General features: G+C 42.5%; 3 protein-coding genes across 13 annotated transcripts in view; 2 read left to right on the top strand and 1 right to left on the bottom strand.

Annotated features, from left to right (window-relative positions):
- mRNA-cap (RNA guanylyltransferase and 5'-phosphatase mRNA capping enzyme) overlaps positions 1 to 5280 on the top strand; it is an 8669-nt gene extending 3389 nt beyond the window's left edge. The window contains exons 5-12 of the mRNA XM_086534555.1: positions 1 to 145; positions 387 to 505; positions 704 to 822; positions 1490 to 1618; positions 2093 to 2284; positions 3375 to 3475; positions 4110 to 4300; positions 4804 to 5280. The exon at positions 1 to 145 is cut by the window's left edge and continues 51 nt beyond it. Coding sequence (XP_086390681.1) covers positions 1 to 145; positions 387 to 505; positions 704 to 822; positions 1490 to 1618; positions 2093 to 2284; positions 3375 to 3475; positions 4110 to 4300; positions 4804 to 4931 — 1124 coding nt within the window. The 3' untranslated portion in view covers positions 4932 to 5280. The remainder of the gene's footprint in view (positions 146 to 386; positions 506 to 703; positions 823 to 1489; positions 1619 to 2092; positions 2285 to 3374; positions 3476 to 4109; positions 4301 to 4803) is intronic.
- A 523-nt stretch (positions 5281 to 5803) lies between these two features.
- LOC147466772 (uncharacterized) lies at positions 5804 to 8949 on the top strand. Its single transcript, XM_086534337.1, has 4 exons — positions 5804 to 5941; positions 6910 to 6914; positions 8211 to 8265; positions 8449 to 8949. The coding sequence occupies exons 1-4, from the start codon at positions 5804 to 5806 to the stop codon at positions 8947 to 8949; spliced, it is 699 nt and encodes a 232-aa protein (XP_086390463.1).
- Positions 8950 to 13450: 4501 nt separating this feature from the next.
- The window catches only part of LOC122251330 (uncharacterized), a 5469-nt gene continuing 1419 nt past the window's right edge, over positions 13451 to 17500 (bottom strand). For 2 of the 11 annotated variants that reach the window (XM_086534566.1, XM_086534567.1), the window contains exons 2-6: positions 16419 to 16748; positions 15795 to 15998; positions 14960 to 15623; positions 14321 to 14481; positions 13451 to 14151 (exon numbers count right to left, since the gene is read on the bottom strand). In XM_086534566.1, coding sequence (XP_086390692.1) covers positions 14005 to 14151; positions 14321 to 14481; positions 14960 to 15623; positions 15795 to 15998; positions 16419 to 16442 — 1200 coding nt within the window. In that variant the 5' untranslated portion in view covers positions 16443 to 16748 and the 3' untranslated portion in view covers positions 13451 to 14004. The remainder of the gene's footprint in view (positions 14152 to 14320; positions 14482 to 14959; positions 15624 to 15794; positions 15999 to 16418; positions 16749 to 17500) is intronic. The other 9 variants (XM_086534569.1, XM_086534571.1, XM_043013203.2 and 6 more) reach the window with 7 other exon arrangements.

Raw genomic sequence — 17500 nt, 5'->3', positions numbered from 1 at the left:
GAGGAGGTGGAAGAGGGAAGAAGAGAGAGAAAAATAAGAAAAACCCCACCTTCATGGAGGGTGTGTCAGGTGTTTATCCTGTCACAGTTCAGCCAAAGTTGTCTGAAATACAGAGGCGGATACAACAGCTATGTAGTTGGAGTGGGTAAGGATTTCTGTTCTTGTTTTTTTTTTTATCTTATGCTTTTGTTGAAAGATGATCTATGTAACTTAAATGATACCTGATAATTACTTGTGCTAAAGAGGGTCCATTTGTGTTTGGATAACTAGTCAGAATCTATTCCCAAATACAATTTTTTTATTTTTTTTTTTTTAGACTGTGCTTAGATTATTTTCAAAAGATTTTTGTTTGTATAGAATTAACAAGTGAGTTTGACGTATTACAGAACTGGTTTCCCTGGATGTCAGCCTGTCAGTATGGACCAAGAAAACCTTAGTTTCTTGCGGGACAAGCCCTACAAAGTATCTTGGAAGGCAGACGGAACGAGATACATGATGCTCATAAGTATGTTCTATTGTAACAGAATGAGCATTTTAATGAAGTTAATTTGTACACAGCCATGTTGTATTAGATTGATTTAAAGTTATATGGTGTTGTTTGAGTTATTATTTGAGCAGTTTAATAATATCTTTTTTTAAAAGTCCAAAGCCATTGGTATCAGTGAAAGGCTTGTCCACAGAGCTTACTCCCGGATTCTTTCAGACGGGCGACGGGAGGTGTTCTTGGCAGATCGAGACAACAGCATCTTCCAGGCGCCCGAAGTGGAGTTCCGACAGAAGTTCGACCTGATGGTACACATGTCGGACACGCTAGTAGATGGGGTACGTAACAGACCAATTATTTTGACTAGGGTCTGTGTTGTAAAGTAAGGATGTGTTGTGAATGTGATCGTGTCTTTGATTGGATTTTTTGTTATCGTCTGCATTTTGTGAATTTATTTTTGTTTTTTCTAGATTTCATTAGATTACCTAGATTTATTTTTCCCAGTTGGGAAAAAGTGAAAATGAGTTAAAAGAGGAATTGTAAAGGTGTTTCAGTGTGGGCAATGCTATTGCTCGTCTTTGCAGTTTTTTTTTTCTTTCTTTCTCTTATTTTTTTATTTTTTCTTTCCCTGTCATCTTTCTCCTTCACCTCCTCCTTCTATTCTTCTTTTTTCTCTTCTTTCTTCTTCACTTCCTCCTTCTATTCTTTTTTTTCTCTCTTTTTTGTCTTCTTCAGAAAAGAGTTAGAGAAAGAAACAGAAAGGGAAGATGTGTTTGCTAACATTGATCCATTTGTCACAACCATAATAGAAGCCCAACTGTGATAAAAGAGTCTTTATAATTTGTTAAGGAGAAAGGAAAAAGAAAGGCTACCCAAAAAGACATGGTGTTCTGAAAATGTGATGAAATACCATCCTCTTGATGATTATTTCTGTCAGGATCTAGATATTGTATTTATAAGAACAGTACATGCTTCTTGGATGTAATTTGCAACTACATTTAACAGGAGATGGTTATCGACACAAACCCCAAGACGGGTGAAAAAACTCCACGATATCTCATCTACGATGCTGTCCAAATCCAAGGGCGGGACATCATTAACGACACTTTCCAAATGAGATATGAACGCTTAATGGTGAGTAATTTTGATACTGATATCTGTAGAAAATTTTTGTGGATTGTTTTTCTTAGTCTCTTACACTTTGATTTAGCTGGGTATTGTGAAACACATATTAACTTATTAGTCTAGGGCAACTAAAGGTAGTTCAGTTTTATATCAAGATTTCCATGTAAGCCAGGCTGACATCCAGTGAACCAAAAGTGGCAACAGGCCTCATCTGCTCAGCCTTAGAATTAATTTGTGATCGGTTCATGTGTAACAGTGATAGTGATTGTCACTGTTTCACAAACAGTGCCCAAATTTCTTAAAAGTAAAAATCATAAGATATGCCTATTTTTTTTCTTTTTCTTTTTAATGAACCCACCCCCTCTATGATTTTCACCCCATTTACATTCATTTATTAATTTTAATTTTTTTCAAGTGATAATTACAAAGAGTTTGTTAATTATAATTTTTTTTACATCCACCCAACTTGCTTCCCTCACACAGACAGACATCATCTGCCCCAGAAATGCCGCCATAGAGAAGGGCCTCCTAAACAAACAGAAGGAACCGTTCAGCGTGCGGAGAAAGGACTTCTGGGACGCCAACGTGCACTTTACCAAGAAACTCCTGAGCGAATCATTCCAGTCCAAGCTGTGCCACGAGCCCGATGGCTTGATATTCCAGCCTGAGTGTGACGTAGGTTGAGGACTCAGGGTTTGTTGTTGTAAAGATTCATTAAGAAAATATGAATGAATGCTTGTGAGTGAGTGAGTGAGTGTATGAGAGTGTGAGTGAGTCTATAAGTGGCGAGTGAGTGTGTGAGGGTGTGAGTGAGTATGAGTGTGGCAAGTGAGGGTGTGAGTGAGTATGAGCAGGGCAAGTGAGGGTGTGAGTGTGTGAGTTTATGAGTGGCAAGTGACGGTGTGAGTGTGTGTGAGTCTATGAGTGGCAAGTAAGTGTGTGAGTGAGTCTACGAGTGGCAAGAGAGGGTGTGAGTGTGTGAGTGAGTCTACGAGTGGCAAGTGAGGGTGTGAGTGAGTTTACAAGTGGCGAGAGAGGGTATGAGTGTGTGAGTGAGTCTATGAGTGGCAAGTGAGGGTGTGAGTGTGTGAATGAGTCTACGAGTGGCAAGTGAGGGTGTGAGTGTGTGAGTTTATGAGTGGCAAGTGACGGTGTGAGTGTGTGTGAGTCTATGAGTGGCAAGTAAGTGTGTGAGTGAGTCTACGAGTGGCAAGAGAGGGTGTGAGTGTGTGAGTGAGTCTACGAGTGGCAAGTGAGGGTGTGAGTGAGTTTACGAGTGGCGAGAGAGGGTATGAGTATGTGAGTGAGTCTATGAGTGGCAAGTGAGGGTGTGAGTGTGTGAATGAGTCTACGAGTGGCAAGTGAGGGTGTGAGTGTGAGGTGATGGGGGGGGGATGCATGTGTGTGTATGCGTGCACTCGTTTGGGCGTGTGCTTGTGCACACATGTGCATGTGTTCTTGTATGTGTATGTTTCTTGGTCTTTTTCATGTGAATATCAAAAAGTAAAAGTTAAAATGATGTACTTGAAATGTGCCAAAATCTTTTGATTTTCGTTTGTGGATTTCTAATGTCATTGTGATAAATTTCATTGTAGGTAATATTTTATTTTATCTTTTGGTATCTTAACAGATTATACATATAATATTTGTAAATATGGATGACCTAGATGTGATAAACTTTATTTACTGAAATTATTTCATGATATTTTCTCTAGTCATTCATGTATTGGAAGAATTTTGATATATGTATATATATATTTTACAGCCTTATATACCTGGAAGATGTGATCTAGTCCTGAAATGGAAGCCTGCAAGCCACAATTCTGTTGACTTTAAGTTAAAAATTGTTAAGAAAGGTGGTGTGGGGTAAGTAGCTTGCATTTGTGTTTTCTTTTAACCCATTCATGCCGGGGCGATTCCGGTTTTGAATGGTCGCAATGCCGGGGTTTTTGAACGCTTAAGCCTAATGCCTTGAGATTCTTGGGTGCACAATCCACGAGCCTGGGCTGCTCGCTCACTCACCCCGAGGGCCAGCCTTGCCCAGATATCTCGTCACCGGCATCTGACGCATAACCACAAAACATGTCAGCATGGTGCGAATGGGTTAAGGAATATACATGTTTTGTTTTTTTCTTTTGTACCATTGTGTGCATATATTTTATCCATCTGAGTATGATGGTACTAATACAACACCCTTGAGGAAACCTGCACTGTTCTGTTGCCTGAAAGTGGAGGTGTTATTGGGATAGGGAGATTTCAAGTTATTATTTATGAATTCTGTTTGTAAGATTATAAGATCAGAGGGGAGGGGAGAGGAGGGAAAAGGAGATGAGATGTCATTGAAAACTAGTCCTTTGTTGATTAAAATTTATCCTAGAATATCAGGAAATCAGTTTTGGCAAATAAACGAGGATAGATAGATAGATAAGTGTGCATCTGGTTCCATACTTTACTCCAGAGTATAAAAAGGATTAAATAATTTTTCCTTTCTTCTTCCCAGATTACTACCAACAACTGAAGGAGACCTGTACGTAGGAGGGCTGGACGCCCCCTTTGCAACAATAAAACCGACAAAGGGTTTGAAGGATTACAATAACAAGATTATTGAATGTAAATATGAAAATAATAAGTGGGTCTTCATGAGAGAGCGTACCGACAAATCGTTCCCCAATAGCTACACTACTGCCATGGGTAGGTTTCTGGAGGATATTGAACTTATAGTTTGTACTCTTTACTTAGTTTTGTTATTTCATATTTGTGATTATTATTATCAGAGTATTATATAACCTCTTTTGTGGTTAGTGTTGTATAGTGTTTTATATATGTGAAAGGAATATATGAAATAGATGAAAGGTGTGAAAAATTGATTTCTCAAGAAGTTCAATTGATTATATATATGGAGTGACATGCAGTGTTTGAGATAACAGTTTGGTCAATGCTAGCTTCTGCTTTATCTTGAATGTTCAATCTATGACAGTGATATGAATCAGCTTGCAAGCCATCGTAGTGGTATCTGCACGATATAATTTGATAATTAACTCTTGTTTGAGTCCCACTGTTATAATTTCTTACCATCCAGGTGCCTTTGATTGAAAAAACAAAAAATCTTTAGCCATTGGCAACAGTACTAGTGGTTTTAAATGTTATTAATATTAACATTTTCCTTTTCTTTTTCCCCTCCAATTACAATCCAGCTGTTTGCAACAGTATTAGCAACCCAGTTACCCAAGATGACCTCCTCAAATTCATCCACGCACAAGGCTACAAGAAGGCTGACAAGGAGCTAATGCCACCTCCACCAGCCAAGAGACCAAGAATGTAATATACGCAAAAGGGGAGGAGCCACAATTGGAGTAGGAATTTGAATATAGAGAGGGAGATACGAAGAAAGAAAATTAATATGGTTAAATATTTGGACTATATTTTTTTTTAGTTTCAAGGTAGAAAGTAAAATGAAAAATGATAATGGAATGGTTCATGTCTTCCCCCGAGCAGATATTATATACTTTCTGTTATTCATTGATGAAACTGACTTCAAAAAAAAAAAAAGAAAAAAAAAAAATTCTCCCTTTTGAATGGTAGAAAGTAAATTTACAAGGAGGATGATTATGTGTCTTTCCCATACAACCTGTGTACTTTCTCTTATTCATTTATAAAATGAAACAAATTTTCTCTGTGACTCTGTTATTCCTTTACTTGGTTATGTATCACAACACAAGATCGTCAGTAAGAAGCATAGGGTAAATATGTATAAGAAGTACTCAAGGATGTGAGTATTTTCCTTTTAGATAAAGATAGTCATGCTTAATGCAACAGGACTTTTTTTCATTCTTTAAACATTTGCCAACTAAAGCATCCTGTGAAAAATGTAGCAATCAGAGATTAACCTACTATGGACAAGTGTCATGACATACATGACAATAGTTGTCATGGCATAGTTGATGTTGGGGGAGAAAGTGGATTGCTGTTTTTTGTTTTTTCGTGTATTGTGAGTTATAGCTCTATTAAGTGACTGATAATGACAATTTCAATTATTATTATAACTGCCATAATCACCAAAATAGGTTTAGTTTAAAATCCCAAACATAGGTGGCACCACTCTCTCCTAGCACCAATTGGAAAGACAGCCTTGAATAGCACCCATCCATGGTCTCTAGCAAGCACCATCTTCAATGAGTGATGACTTACAGTAAGATGCTGACCTCGTGCTCAAAATTACTGGTGATGAAGTATGTGCTGAGGAATGTGACCCAGACCCTGTCCAGTATCTACAATGTGCCCCTGTGCCAGTATGGTTGCCTTGTGCTGTGGTACATGCTGTCATTAGCACAGGTCTCTCCCATTTGTTTATAAACATACATGAATAGTAAAAAAATAATGTTACTTTTTGTCCTCCCATAAAAATGCAATACTTCTATCATACAGAATAAAAAGAGCATAATGAAATAATATGGGTCGTATCATATGACACATTTAAGTCAAAATACAGCAAAATACAGAAAAATTACTAGCATAAAAATGACTGGTACTATAAGGAGTGAATGACAGTGTGTGTGAAAGGTTGTAACGTGTCACATGAAGCTGTGTCGCTCTGAAATAAAACCCATCTGGAATACCAATCCTAATGACTAGGAAAGCATCTCCCTGTCTTCTATAGGTTAAGCAAGGTTTTTCCTGACCAAGTATTTTTCTTACTATCCTTAAAAATAAGAGGACAGGTGAGAATGGGGAGCACACCAAAATAAAGAAAACTAACAAATGCATCAATCAAGAAACACTTCATAGAAAACAAGATATTGTAAAGAAACCGCAGGCAGTGAAACTGAAAGAGCCCCAAGCAGCCTAGATATCACCCACATTAGTTGACCAAACAATAGATCCCTTGATAACATATAATGAATTAGAAGTGATTGAAAAGCTAAACAAAACTACCTCTGAAATTCCAGTGACAGGGGCAAGCAAGATATCAGTTAAATCTTTTATCATTTCAAAAAAGTTATCTGTTGTTAAAATTTCTTGTATGACTTTGGGGTAATGCAACTTTTACTCTTTCTCTGGACCAATGCTAATCAAGTGACTTAAATACCTCATAGGATTTCTTTTTCTTTTGTATCGTCTAATGATGGTTTTCTTCATTCACGTCCTGGTCTGAGGGCTCCATATTGTTTAAAATGAGAGGGACTCAGAAATATTTCATTTCACTATGAGCCCAGTGGCCCTTCATCATGTGTACTCATTATACTAGGGTGTAAACTATGTGTGGTATGAAATTTAATCTAATTCCCTTTGTATTGAGTTAGACGAAGTGAGTGCCCTAATGAGTCAAGATCACCCTCTAAGACTTTAAAGATATTCTCACATATTCCAGAACTTTTATTTATTTTTTCATCTATAAAAAACATGATATGGTTACTAAAGATGTAGTTTGAAATAAGTATAAGTTGCTGAAAAGGACACCATGAAGAAGTAGGCCTAGAGTGTTATTTATCAGGCTATTTATAGGATAATTAACCCATTAGCAGCGGATGGCATGATTTGCTTCAAAGGCAGAGTCGGTCATAGGCGCGGATGGCACCGTGCCAGACAATGTAAACCAGCCATCCTAATGCACAAATATTTATTTAAAACCGTGACCAATTGGTTAAGTGAATACCATTAGGGTAGGTAGATTAAGAGAAAATGTTTATATACCTTTTTTTTAAATACTAATATTGCATATATAGAACGGCCAAAAGTATTTGTTTCAATGCAAATCATCCCACTACCACATGTCTTTATGTTCTCAATATATTGAAAAAGAAGAAGAAGAAGAAGAAATCCATTCAGAATACCAAATCTAAATGCCATGCAGACCATAAGAATGAAATAGCATTACTGCAAGTGTGAGGGCATGGGGGTTATGTCAGAGGATAACCAATACTCTTCCATTCTATTTATTGCTATACAGACTTCCTGCTTTGTATGCATCATAATCAGTGTCTCAACTGACATAATGTAGAATTTATTTAAGCTAATTTTTAATGGATATCAGTAATAATTAATTGTTTACTTGACTTTTTCCTTTCTTTATAGTATTCATAGGACTCATATTCACTCACATATAAAAGGATAGTTTGGATGTAGGCTTATTCTGAATGATATCAACAGCTAATGTCAGAATAAAACGGACATTGAACGGACAAATTAGCCATTTCTGAGAGTCGATTTTGAGCAGCTACATCTTTTTTACACCAAGAAGAAATTGGAAGTTGGTCATTAGGTTCACAGGGCAAGTTCAAAACCACAAATTACTCAAATTGGTGTATTCGAATACCCTCTCAAGTAGTCATCACATCTTCTAAGATGAAGCAGACAGCCTTTTTTCTTTTTTTTGTGAAAGCCTACAGTCTTGGGGTTTACGGAGGTGGACGAGATGCAGTTGTATGAATAAATGAAGGTGTATATCCCAGCAGCTCTTGGGATCTGCTAATTGATACCCAATCAGCTCTAGGGGTCTGCTGACATATGCTTCCCAACAACGAATGGCAAATGTGACTCCAACATAGATGTACATGTGAATTTCCTAGTCCACCTGTTGAATTGATGTAGTCTCAAATTTCAGCTTCAGTAGTATATCCATGATCTACTGCTTTATTGGATGGCTTTATGGTATAACTGTATCACTGCTATCTATTGGCAGTATGTTGGGTCTTTCACTGACATTGTTTATCATACTTTTTTTTCGTTAAATCTTTCATTAATTATTCAAGAGGAGTTTTAGGGTTGTCAAGATGTAGACCATTTTTTTTTCTTTATTTTTCTAATCTAATCCTTAACCCCTTGAAAGTTGGTCATATTAGCTTCAATTATTGTATAGGAGCAGGCCTGGTAAGGTTGTCGACGCTTTGCAGGACCAGCAGCTGCAAATCTACGTCAAGCAGGCACATCCGGAGGACCTGCAGGTGGCGCTGGCGAGGGCCTTGGAGTTCGAGGCCTTCCTGAAGGCAAGCAGTGGCCTAGGGCCAGCTGCTCAGCCCCGCCGTGACCTCCAGGGCCGGAAGGCTAAAGTAGAGAAGGTAGCGTTGAGGAAGGTGAGCCCGGGTACTTTCCAAGGCTTGTGTTGGGGCTGCGGTGAGAAAGGGCACAGACGTAGTCGGTGTCGGAGGGAGCGGAGAACGCGCCCTCTCAACCGGACGGATTCTGATGCTTTCCAGCAGTACTGCAAGGACTGTGGCAGGTCTGGTCACCACCCGAGTGCCTGCCCTAAGGCTAAGGAAGTGGTACAGGCGGAAAACTCGGACAGGCTGGAGAAGGGGGCCGAAACCCAGCCGTCCTCGGTTCCCGGGCCCCGACTTGTGTAAGCTGCCGTCGAACATCCAGCACGATGCAGGTGGAGGGCTCAGTAGATGGGAAGCCATGCCGCCTGACAGTGGACACTGGGGCTGAGAAGACTCTAGTGCGGCCTGATATGTTGGCCACAACGCGACTTCCAGACGCACCACAGAGACTGTGTGGTGTCACGGGGCATTGTGTGCAGCTCAAGGGGCCAGTGGAGGCTTGTATTGACGTGGGCAGCGCGGTGCAGCGGCTGCTGGTGTATGTCGCCGATCTGGACGAGCCCTGCTTGCTGGGCCTTGACTACCTGACGCAGAGTAAGGCGTGTGTCGACCTTGGACGGAAGCTGGTGAGGGTGCACGGTGAAGATGTGCCCTTGCTTCCAGAGGTTGGCTGTGCAGAGGTAGTTACAGCTGAGCGACTGCACCTTGCCCCCAGGACAGAGTCTAGGATCCAGTGTCGACTGTCAAGAGTGATGCGTGGAGTAGAGGGCCTAGTGGAGCCCATCCAAAACCTGCAGCTGGCTGATGGCGTAGCAGTTGGGCGGAGCCTCGTTGGAGCGGGTGAGGGGTTAGTTACAGTGTTGGTGGCTAACTTCTCTGATAAGGCCCAGAAGATGCCAGCTGGTGCAAAGCTGGGCACTTGTGAGGAAGTGGAGCGTGCAGAAGAGTCGTCGGAGAGCGAGGAGTTGGTTAGTGTAAGGCCGTTGCCTGACTTCCTCGAGGATTTGGCGCACCGGAGCGCCGCTAACCTGACGGAGGCACAGACAGAGAAGATGCGCCACACCCTGGCTCAGTATGCAGATGTGTTTAGCAGGGGTGACTTGGACCTGGGCCGCACAGGATTGGTGAAGCACCGCATTAACACCGGAAGTAGATTGCCCATCAAGAGCCCTCCCCGACGTATTGCACCAGCCAGGCGAGAAGAGATGCAGCGCACTGTCAATGAGCTGGCGGCGCAGGGGGTGATTGAACGGTCAGACAGTCCATGGTCATCAGCGGTAGTCCTGGTGAAGAAAAAGGACGGTACACAACGCTTCTGTGTGGACTACCGGGCGCTGAATGACATGACTGTCAAGGACTCATACCCCTTGCCGAGAATTGATGACACACTCGATGCATTGGTGGGGGCCAAGTGGTTCTCCACACTCGACCTGAAGTCGGGTTATCATCAGGTGGAGATGGCGGAAGAGGACAAGCCAAAGACTGCCTTTTCCTTCGGGCAGGGCCTGTGGCAATTCAACGTCATGCCCTTTGGTCTCTGCAATGCCCCTGGTTGTTTCGAGCGTCTGATGGAGAGGATATTGGATGGCCTGCAGTGGAAGACGGCGCTTGTCTACATTGATGACGTCATCGTCTTCGGGAGCACCTTCGAGGAGGAGCTGGAGCGGCTGGAGGAGGTACTACAGCGGTTGAGGAAGGCCAACCTCAAACTCAGCCCCAAGAAATGCTCGATGTTCCAGCATGAGGTGCCATTTCTGGGGCATGTCGTCAGTCAAGATGGTGTGCGCACCGACCCACAGAAGGTGGCAGTGGTGGAGAAGTGGCCGGTTCCCACCAATGTGGCAGAAGTCAGGAGCTACCTGGGCCTGTGCACGTACTACCGCCGCTTTGTACGGGACTTCGCCAGCGTAGCGGCTCCTCTCCACCGACTTACACGAAAAGGGGAGTGCTTCCAGTGGGACGAGGCGTGTCAGTCCGCATTTGACAACCTGAAGAAGGCCCTGGTGGAAGCACCAGTCTTGCCCTATCCGGACCCGAAGCTCCCTTACCTGTTGGACACCGACGCCAGTGCGGAGGGCATCGGGGCAGTTTTGTCACAGGTAAAGGACGGAAAGGAGTATGTCGTGGCCTACTACAGTGCCAAGTTCAGCAGGCCTGAACGCAACTATTGTGTGACAAGGAAAGAGTTGCTGGCAGTCGTGAAGAGTCTCGAGCACTTTCACCCGTATCTCTATGGTGCCGAGTTCACCATCCGAACCGACCATGCTGCTCTACAGTGGTTGAAGTCGCTGAAGGTAGCAGAGGGTCAGCTCGCAAGGTGGTTAGGGTGCCTTGAGCAGTACAACTACCACATCGTCCACCGCCCGGGTCGTGTCCATTGCAATGCTGACAGCCTGAGTCGACGCCCATGTGAGGCTAGTTGCTCACATTGTGTCCAGAAGGACTCTGATCCTGTGTGTCTCCGTCTACAGGTGCTGGGATGCGCCACTAAAGGGGATGATGAGTGGCGTAAGGCACAACGTGAGGACTCTGACCTTGCTCCCATTGTCCGGTGGCTTGAGGCTCTCAGTGGACGCCCCAGTTGGGAGTCTGTGGCTGCGGAGAGCCCCACCACCAAGTGTCTAGTGGACCAGTGGGAAACATTACGGGTGGATCAAAGCGGTGTGTTAGTAAAGCGCTGGGTGCCGTTGAGTGAAGTGGACAGTGACACGTGGGTAGTTGTAGTACCTAGGGCCATGCGTGCTGAGTTACTGAGGGAATTGCATGCCGGAGTTACCAGTGGCCACTTGGGTGAGAAAAAGACCCTGAGCCGTCTCCGTCAACGCTTCTACTGGGTGGGCATGAGAAGTGACGTGTCTGAGTGGTGTAGAGCGTGTGACGTGTGCAGTGCAAAGAAGGGCCCCGCTAGAAAGAACCGGGCCCCATTACAGGTGTACTGTGTGGGAGCACCCATGGAACGGGTGGCAGTGGACATTGCTGGTCCGCTGCCTCTCACGCCACAGGGGAACCGATACATCTGTGTGGTAATGGACTATTTCTCAAAGTGGCCTGAGGCATATGCACTACCCAACCACGAGGCCGAGACCGTGGCTGGCGTGTTAGTGAATGAATTCATTACCCGTTTTGGTGTGCCTTCTGAACTGCACTCTGACCAAGGGCGTGAGTTTGAGTCACGAGTGTTCCGTGAGTGTTGTGAGCTGTTAGGAGTGCGCAAGACACGGACGACACCTCTCCATCCACAGTCCGATGGTATGGTGGAGCGGTTTAACCGGACCCTTGCTCAACAGTTAGCCAAATATTGCAAGGAAAGTCAGGAAGACTGGGACGTCAAGCTGCCCGCCATGCTCATGGCCTACCGGTCTGCTGTGCACGAGGTAACAGACTTCACACCTGCCCGACTCATGTTTGGCCGTGAGCTCAGGCTACCGGTGGATTTAGCCACAGGGCGGCCACCCGATGTGAACTTGCCAACTGTCACCTCCAGCTATGCAGCGGCACTGCAGGAGAACCTGGCGGAGGTGCACCGACGGGTGCGTGGCAAGCTCAAGGTAGCTGGCCAAGCCATGAAGGAGACCTACGACCGGCGCATGAGGGAAGCGAGGTACAATGTAGGTGACAGAGTGTGGCTGCATAACCCGCGTCGGAAGCGAGGGCTCTCGCCGAAGCTACAGAGCCCCTGGGATGGACCGTACACGGTGGTAGCGGCCCTCTCTGATGTCACCTATCGAATTCGCAGAGGGCGAAAGCGACCGTCTGTTGTCCACGTGGACCGGCTGTGGCGTTACCATGGGCCAGGAAGTTACTCCTGGGGCCATGGTGAAAAAGATGACGTAAACCCCAGTAGCGGCGATGAGGACGTGGCGGACGCTGACCGAGATGAGGACGAGCATTTGGACGGTGAGGGCGATGCAACAGACGTCAATGGTGACCATGAGCCAGGTCTTGGGGCAGGAGATACCCCTCTGAGTGCCACTGCCAATTTGCCGCCGCCCACACCTCCACCAGAGCGACCCCAGCGAGAGCGAAGAAAGCCGGGCTGGATGAAAGATTTTTATGTTGTTTCTGAGAACTAATTACCATTACGTTTTCTTTTGTTTTGAAAGAATTTTATTTGTTTTTGAGGAATGATTTTCTTTATGTTTCCTGTTGTTTATTTCATGTTTAGGTATGTCAGAGCAGACGGGTCGTCTGCTTGATAGGGGGGGGATAGTGCTACGCCAGTGGGTCTTTGTCTCTGTGCGAAACATGTGTTACTAATAAACTGATGTAAGCTGGACAAACATGACGTAATGTCTGGGCAAGCGGCGCGGAAGGAACGAGGCCAGGAGAGACGCAGTTAGCTGCTGCCCCTGGGAAGACCTCGCGTGTGACCCTTGTGACCTGATATACTTTGTGTTGCCCTGTTATAAGCTGTATTGTGCAGTGTGATATGCTGCTTATCCCCCTGTATTGTGCCTATAGAAATGTGTAGGGTAAAGAACTAGTGTAAATAAAGGAAAGACGGTTATTGTGTGTTTAATTCGTGCCCTGCCTTGCCACGTGGTGTGGCCCCTCGTCGTGTTCTGGGACGCTGTGGTGTTCGGTGCCTCTTGGAGCTGTTCTGTGTTCACGACCCTGTGTTTAGCACGCCGTCTGCCTAGCCTGCCTCGTGTTGGTGGCAGATAGACGAGGCGGCCGGCGTAACAATATATACTCGCAAACCTTTTTGGATGTTTGTTGATAACAGTTACCATATTTTTGTCAGCAATGAGGGAATATACAATTGTTTTAAATGTTTTAAATATTCTAAATCATGATCCAAGAAAGACAGGTATCAAATTTTTATTATCTCTTTCATCATCTTCCTGATAAAGTGAAAAATCTCTTAACATTGTTTGCGGTCTAAATTTGTATTCTCATGTGTCATTGTGTCCAAAAATTTTTCACATTGCCAAAAGTTCAATTCTCACAGAACACATCTCCAGGGGAAACCGTGGCTATATCCACAAGGGTGCCCGGGCGAAGCGACGTCTTCACCAATCTGTCTGAACTGAACTGATTCTATATACTCTACAGAAATAAAAGAACATTTTTACAAAAAGTTACACACACACACAATGACATATAAAGTTTTAGATATACATATGTATTAACAAGTCCATTATTGTCATAATTTATTTGCATTTATTTCCCTTTTTGTTAACCATTCTCAAAAATAGTTTACCATAATTGATGATTCTACTAGTCTTCCTTTTTTAGCCAAATTCAAACAAAGCTTTATTGCATACAAATCACACAAACAAATCTGTTCGTGAAAAAAGTATCTTTTTTAACTTTTTATTCATAAAACCTGAAATAATGAAATAATACATCACAAAATCACGTCTCTTCCTCTTGCTCCTGGGCATTGGGCAGCCAACGAGAGAGAAGAAGTTCCTGCATGCTCAGCTGATGGAGACACTGTGGCTTCCACAGCTGGTTGTCCGTAAGACTTCTGGGGCGAAGTACGAGGCAGATGAGTGGGGCCTGAGAGAATTAATTAAAAATGATATAGGAGAGATATTTAAAAATCTTACATACATTTACAAATATTCTTTCACATGTACCTATACTGTATTCTTCAACTGTGTAAGTTTAAGGAATCCTTAAGGATACACATCTTTCCACTGTGACTTGAACTTATGCAATTTTAAACCTTTGCAACATGAGAATTGAGGCGCTCTGTCGCAGCAATGTTAGTCCATGAAAATTCTCGCCAGGACGTGCTGTCATCTCGATGAAGAGTGTCCGACCATACACACTGGATCATGACTGTGTATTGTGCATGATAAAATGGGGGTCCCACTGGATACAGCACTGCAAATTATATGCATAGAGTCATCAGTCTGTTAACCCTTTGATGACAGTGCGTCACACCAGTGTGACATGGCTAAACGCACCAGTGTGACGTTCCCGATGCAATATTGCATAGGCCCGGCGTAGGGGGTTTCTACATATCGCTGGGCCCGTCGGGATAGGGTTAACTGGGTAGTAGAAAATTAGAGGAGTGACTCTTAAAACATCTTCACATTTGAAGAGAAGTACAAAAGACTTCTTGACATATAAACTAATCAGGAAATTATTAAAGGCATTTTAAATTGTCATCCCCGAAGCCTAATTTACACATAATAACTTGGTATATGTAACACAGGTTTCAGCAAGAGTAATGGTAAAACCAAAGTATTAAAGTATGATATAAATAACAATACTAATTTTACCTTAGGACTGCACATAGCTAAAAAGAATTTGAAGAAGCATTGGTGGTGATAACAAAACTTTAACATGAAATACTTACCCCAATCTGCACCAAATTTGAGCCCAGACTTGACAACCCAACCTTTGGCTCTATAATGGTGGTAAACAGCATACTTTATGGGAAATGCTTTATCAGCTTTGGTGAATGCTGTCCACATTTCATCTATGGTCATCTCACTGTACGTATTATTTCCGTATGAAGAATACTGGTAAGGTTGTTGCTGGGCACTTTGAGTTACGACCAAACACCCCAGAGCATAGGAGAGAAACATGGCCTCCTCCGGCATAAGCTTCATACTACCGCAGAGAGCCTGACTATCTTCCCCTGACACTGCATCACTTTCTCTACTAGGACCACTTAAATCTAAGATTGTCTTAAATGACTTTTCTCTTTCATTTCCAGTGTAGCTAATGTTGTCATTTGTATGTGCTTCACCCTCTTCTACGTGTCTCGCATCACTTTCCTCTGACACACAATTCCGTCCGTCCTCTGATTCATCATAATGTTTATGGTTGTCAAATTGAGCAACTGAATCATTCCCTAGACTTTTCTGGGTATTACTTTCCACTGGGTTAGTGAAAAAGGATCTTGGCTGCAAATCATCTATGGACAGTAGTTTCCAACACTTTTTACGATAGAACCTATTGATATTTCTTGTGTCCTCCAAGTCACTTGCTTCAATCCTGTCATAGCCGTAGTAACCCTGGGGATCAAATGTACTTATGTAATTGTATCATAAAATTCTGTTTTTACATAAATATGAAATGTATCGCTGTAACATCATGTCAAGTCTTACATTATTTTGCAAAGAATCTAAATTGCTGGCATAAATCTGTACACACAACAGCCTGATTGTAAAAACAAAAGAACTTACATTATGCCACAGAGCAAGAGCATGTTGAGGGTCTGTCACTTCAATGATCCCATCTCTGTAATATGCTGTGTAGTAAGACCAGCTACTGGATGCGGCTGGTAGTCCAGTCAGTGATGCAACGGGAACCGGGAAAGGAGTGCCTGCGTCCTCCTGGACCCTAAGCTTTTTCCGCGGAGGTGGGAGTGACGCCATTTCCAAATTCTGCTGGAAATTAAATTGTATCCCTCAGTGTGCTTAACATTAGATTGACTATCAATGTCAAAAAAGTAATGACTGATCAATGAATTGGTTTTGGTTCTGTCAACATAAGGCTCTCTTTCTGTGCATGTGTACGTGCGTATGAGTGTCAGTGTGTGAGTGTGCCAGTATGTAAGTGCATGTGTGCATGTTTGTGTTTGCATATTTGTGCTTGTGTGTGGTGTTTGTGTGTCCCTTTCTCCTCTTACCTTTTCATATGTCCCTACCATTTCAAACCTAGACCTTTCAATCACCTTTCCTAATCTGTCAGTATCTAACATTTAACTTATACTTCTAGATTCAATCTCTACCAATCAATTGACTTAGTGTAAGCATTGTATCTGATATACATTCTCTATCTGTTAAATTTGCTTGTGAAATACACACTTTCATCAAACCTTGCTCTAACATTTGGTTCTCGGCTGATCTTCTCTTCTCTCGTCTCCGGTTCAACCTTGTAAACTGCCATTAACTTTAATTCTTTTTTCTCCATTTAATAGGTTCTGGAAGTTCCATACTGCTTAATTTTCTTCTTCTTTTATAAGGTTTTAGACTATGTTTAGTCCATTTTCCCTGAACCTCTTCTTTTGATTTCTTTTCTCCTTTTATCTTTTGATCCTTTGTGTTGTAAAGTGATGTCTATATTCTTTGTCCTTCTTTGGAAGATTTTTGAGTGTCTTTGAATGAAGCACGTCTTCATTGGTGAATGATCTGCACCTGTAATCAATATATTTGTTGTTAGATTGTGATTCTTTTGAGAGCATCTAAATGTGAAAGGAATTTTGGGCACTGGAGTGGATGATGGTCCAGGTATTTTTTGTTTTGTTTTTTGCACCATCTTAATTTTGTGTGTGTTGGTTTAATCTTGTGTAATTTGTTTTCAGTCTTGTTTAACCATTCTGTGGCAGGATTGGCATCACGTTCATAATGTATTTTCCATTTTGTTGAAATTACAAGTTATCTATCCTTCAGTTGACTATCTTCAACATCAAGAATCGAGACTGCTAGATGTTCTTAGAGGCGGTAGCCTGACAGACAACCCCAAAATAAAAGATAAATTTCAAATCCTTTTACATATATTTGTTTCTCCTTCACATCCTGCAGGAGTCTAGCCAGGTTGACAACAGAATGAGTGAACCTGGGTTAGAGCTCTCAACAGAATGTGTCCCAGTGGTTGTCATGAAAAGACCTGGAACTGGTTATAATATCTTCTGGAAAAAATTAAAAAATTAAAAACTACTATTAAGAAGTAAGAAGTTACTACAAGGAATCATGAACATTATGCCATTTCCTTCTTACCATCAGCTTAAGCACCACTAATAATTTTATTTTATTTTTTTGAACACGCATATCTACACCAAAACAGTATATGCACTACGGCACATTATTTGAAAATGCTATCTTCTTTGTACATATGGTAATGATTACTTCATTTCATGATAGTTAAAGTAATTCATATGTCATCATAA

This window comes from Penaeus japonicus, unplaced genomic scaffold (genome assembly GCF_977035675.1).
Source record: "Penaeus japonicus unplaced genomic scaffold, GWHDUDI00000001_assembly GWHDUDI00000041, whole genome shotgun sequence".
Classification (NCBI taxonomy): domain Eukaryota; kingdom Metazoa; phylum Arthropoda; class Malacostraca; order Decapoda; family Penaeidae; genus Penaeus; species Penaeus japonicus.
This window is presented reverse-complemented; position numbering and strand designations above follow the sequence as displayed.

What these genes read in the sequence shown, in the direction of transcription:
- LOC147466772 (XM_086534337.1), top strand. Translation starts at nt 5,804, where the DNA reads ATGCTGACCTCGTGCTCAAAATTACTGGTGATGAAGTATGTGCTGAGG. An exon ending in GATGGCTTTATGGTATAACT is followed by an intron (nt 8,266 to 8,448) that starts GTATCACTGCTA and finishes TGGTCATATTAG; the next exon opens with CTTCAATTATTGTATAGGAG.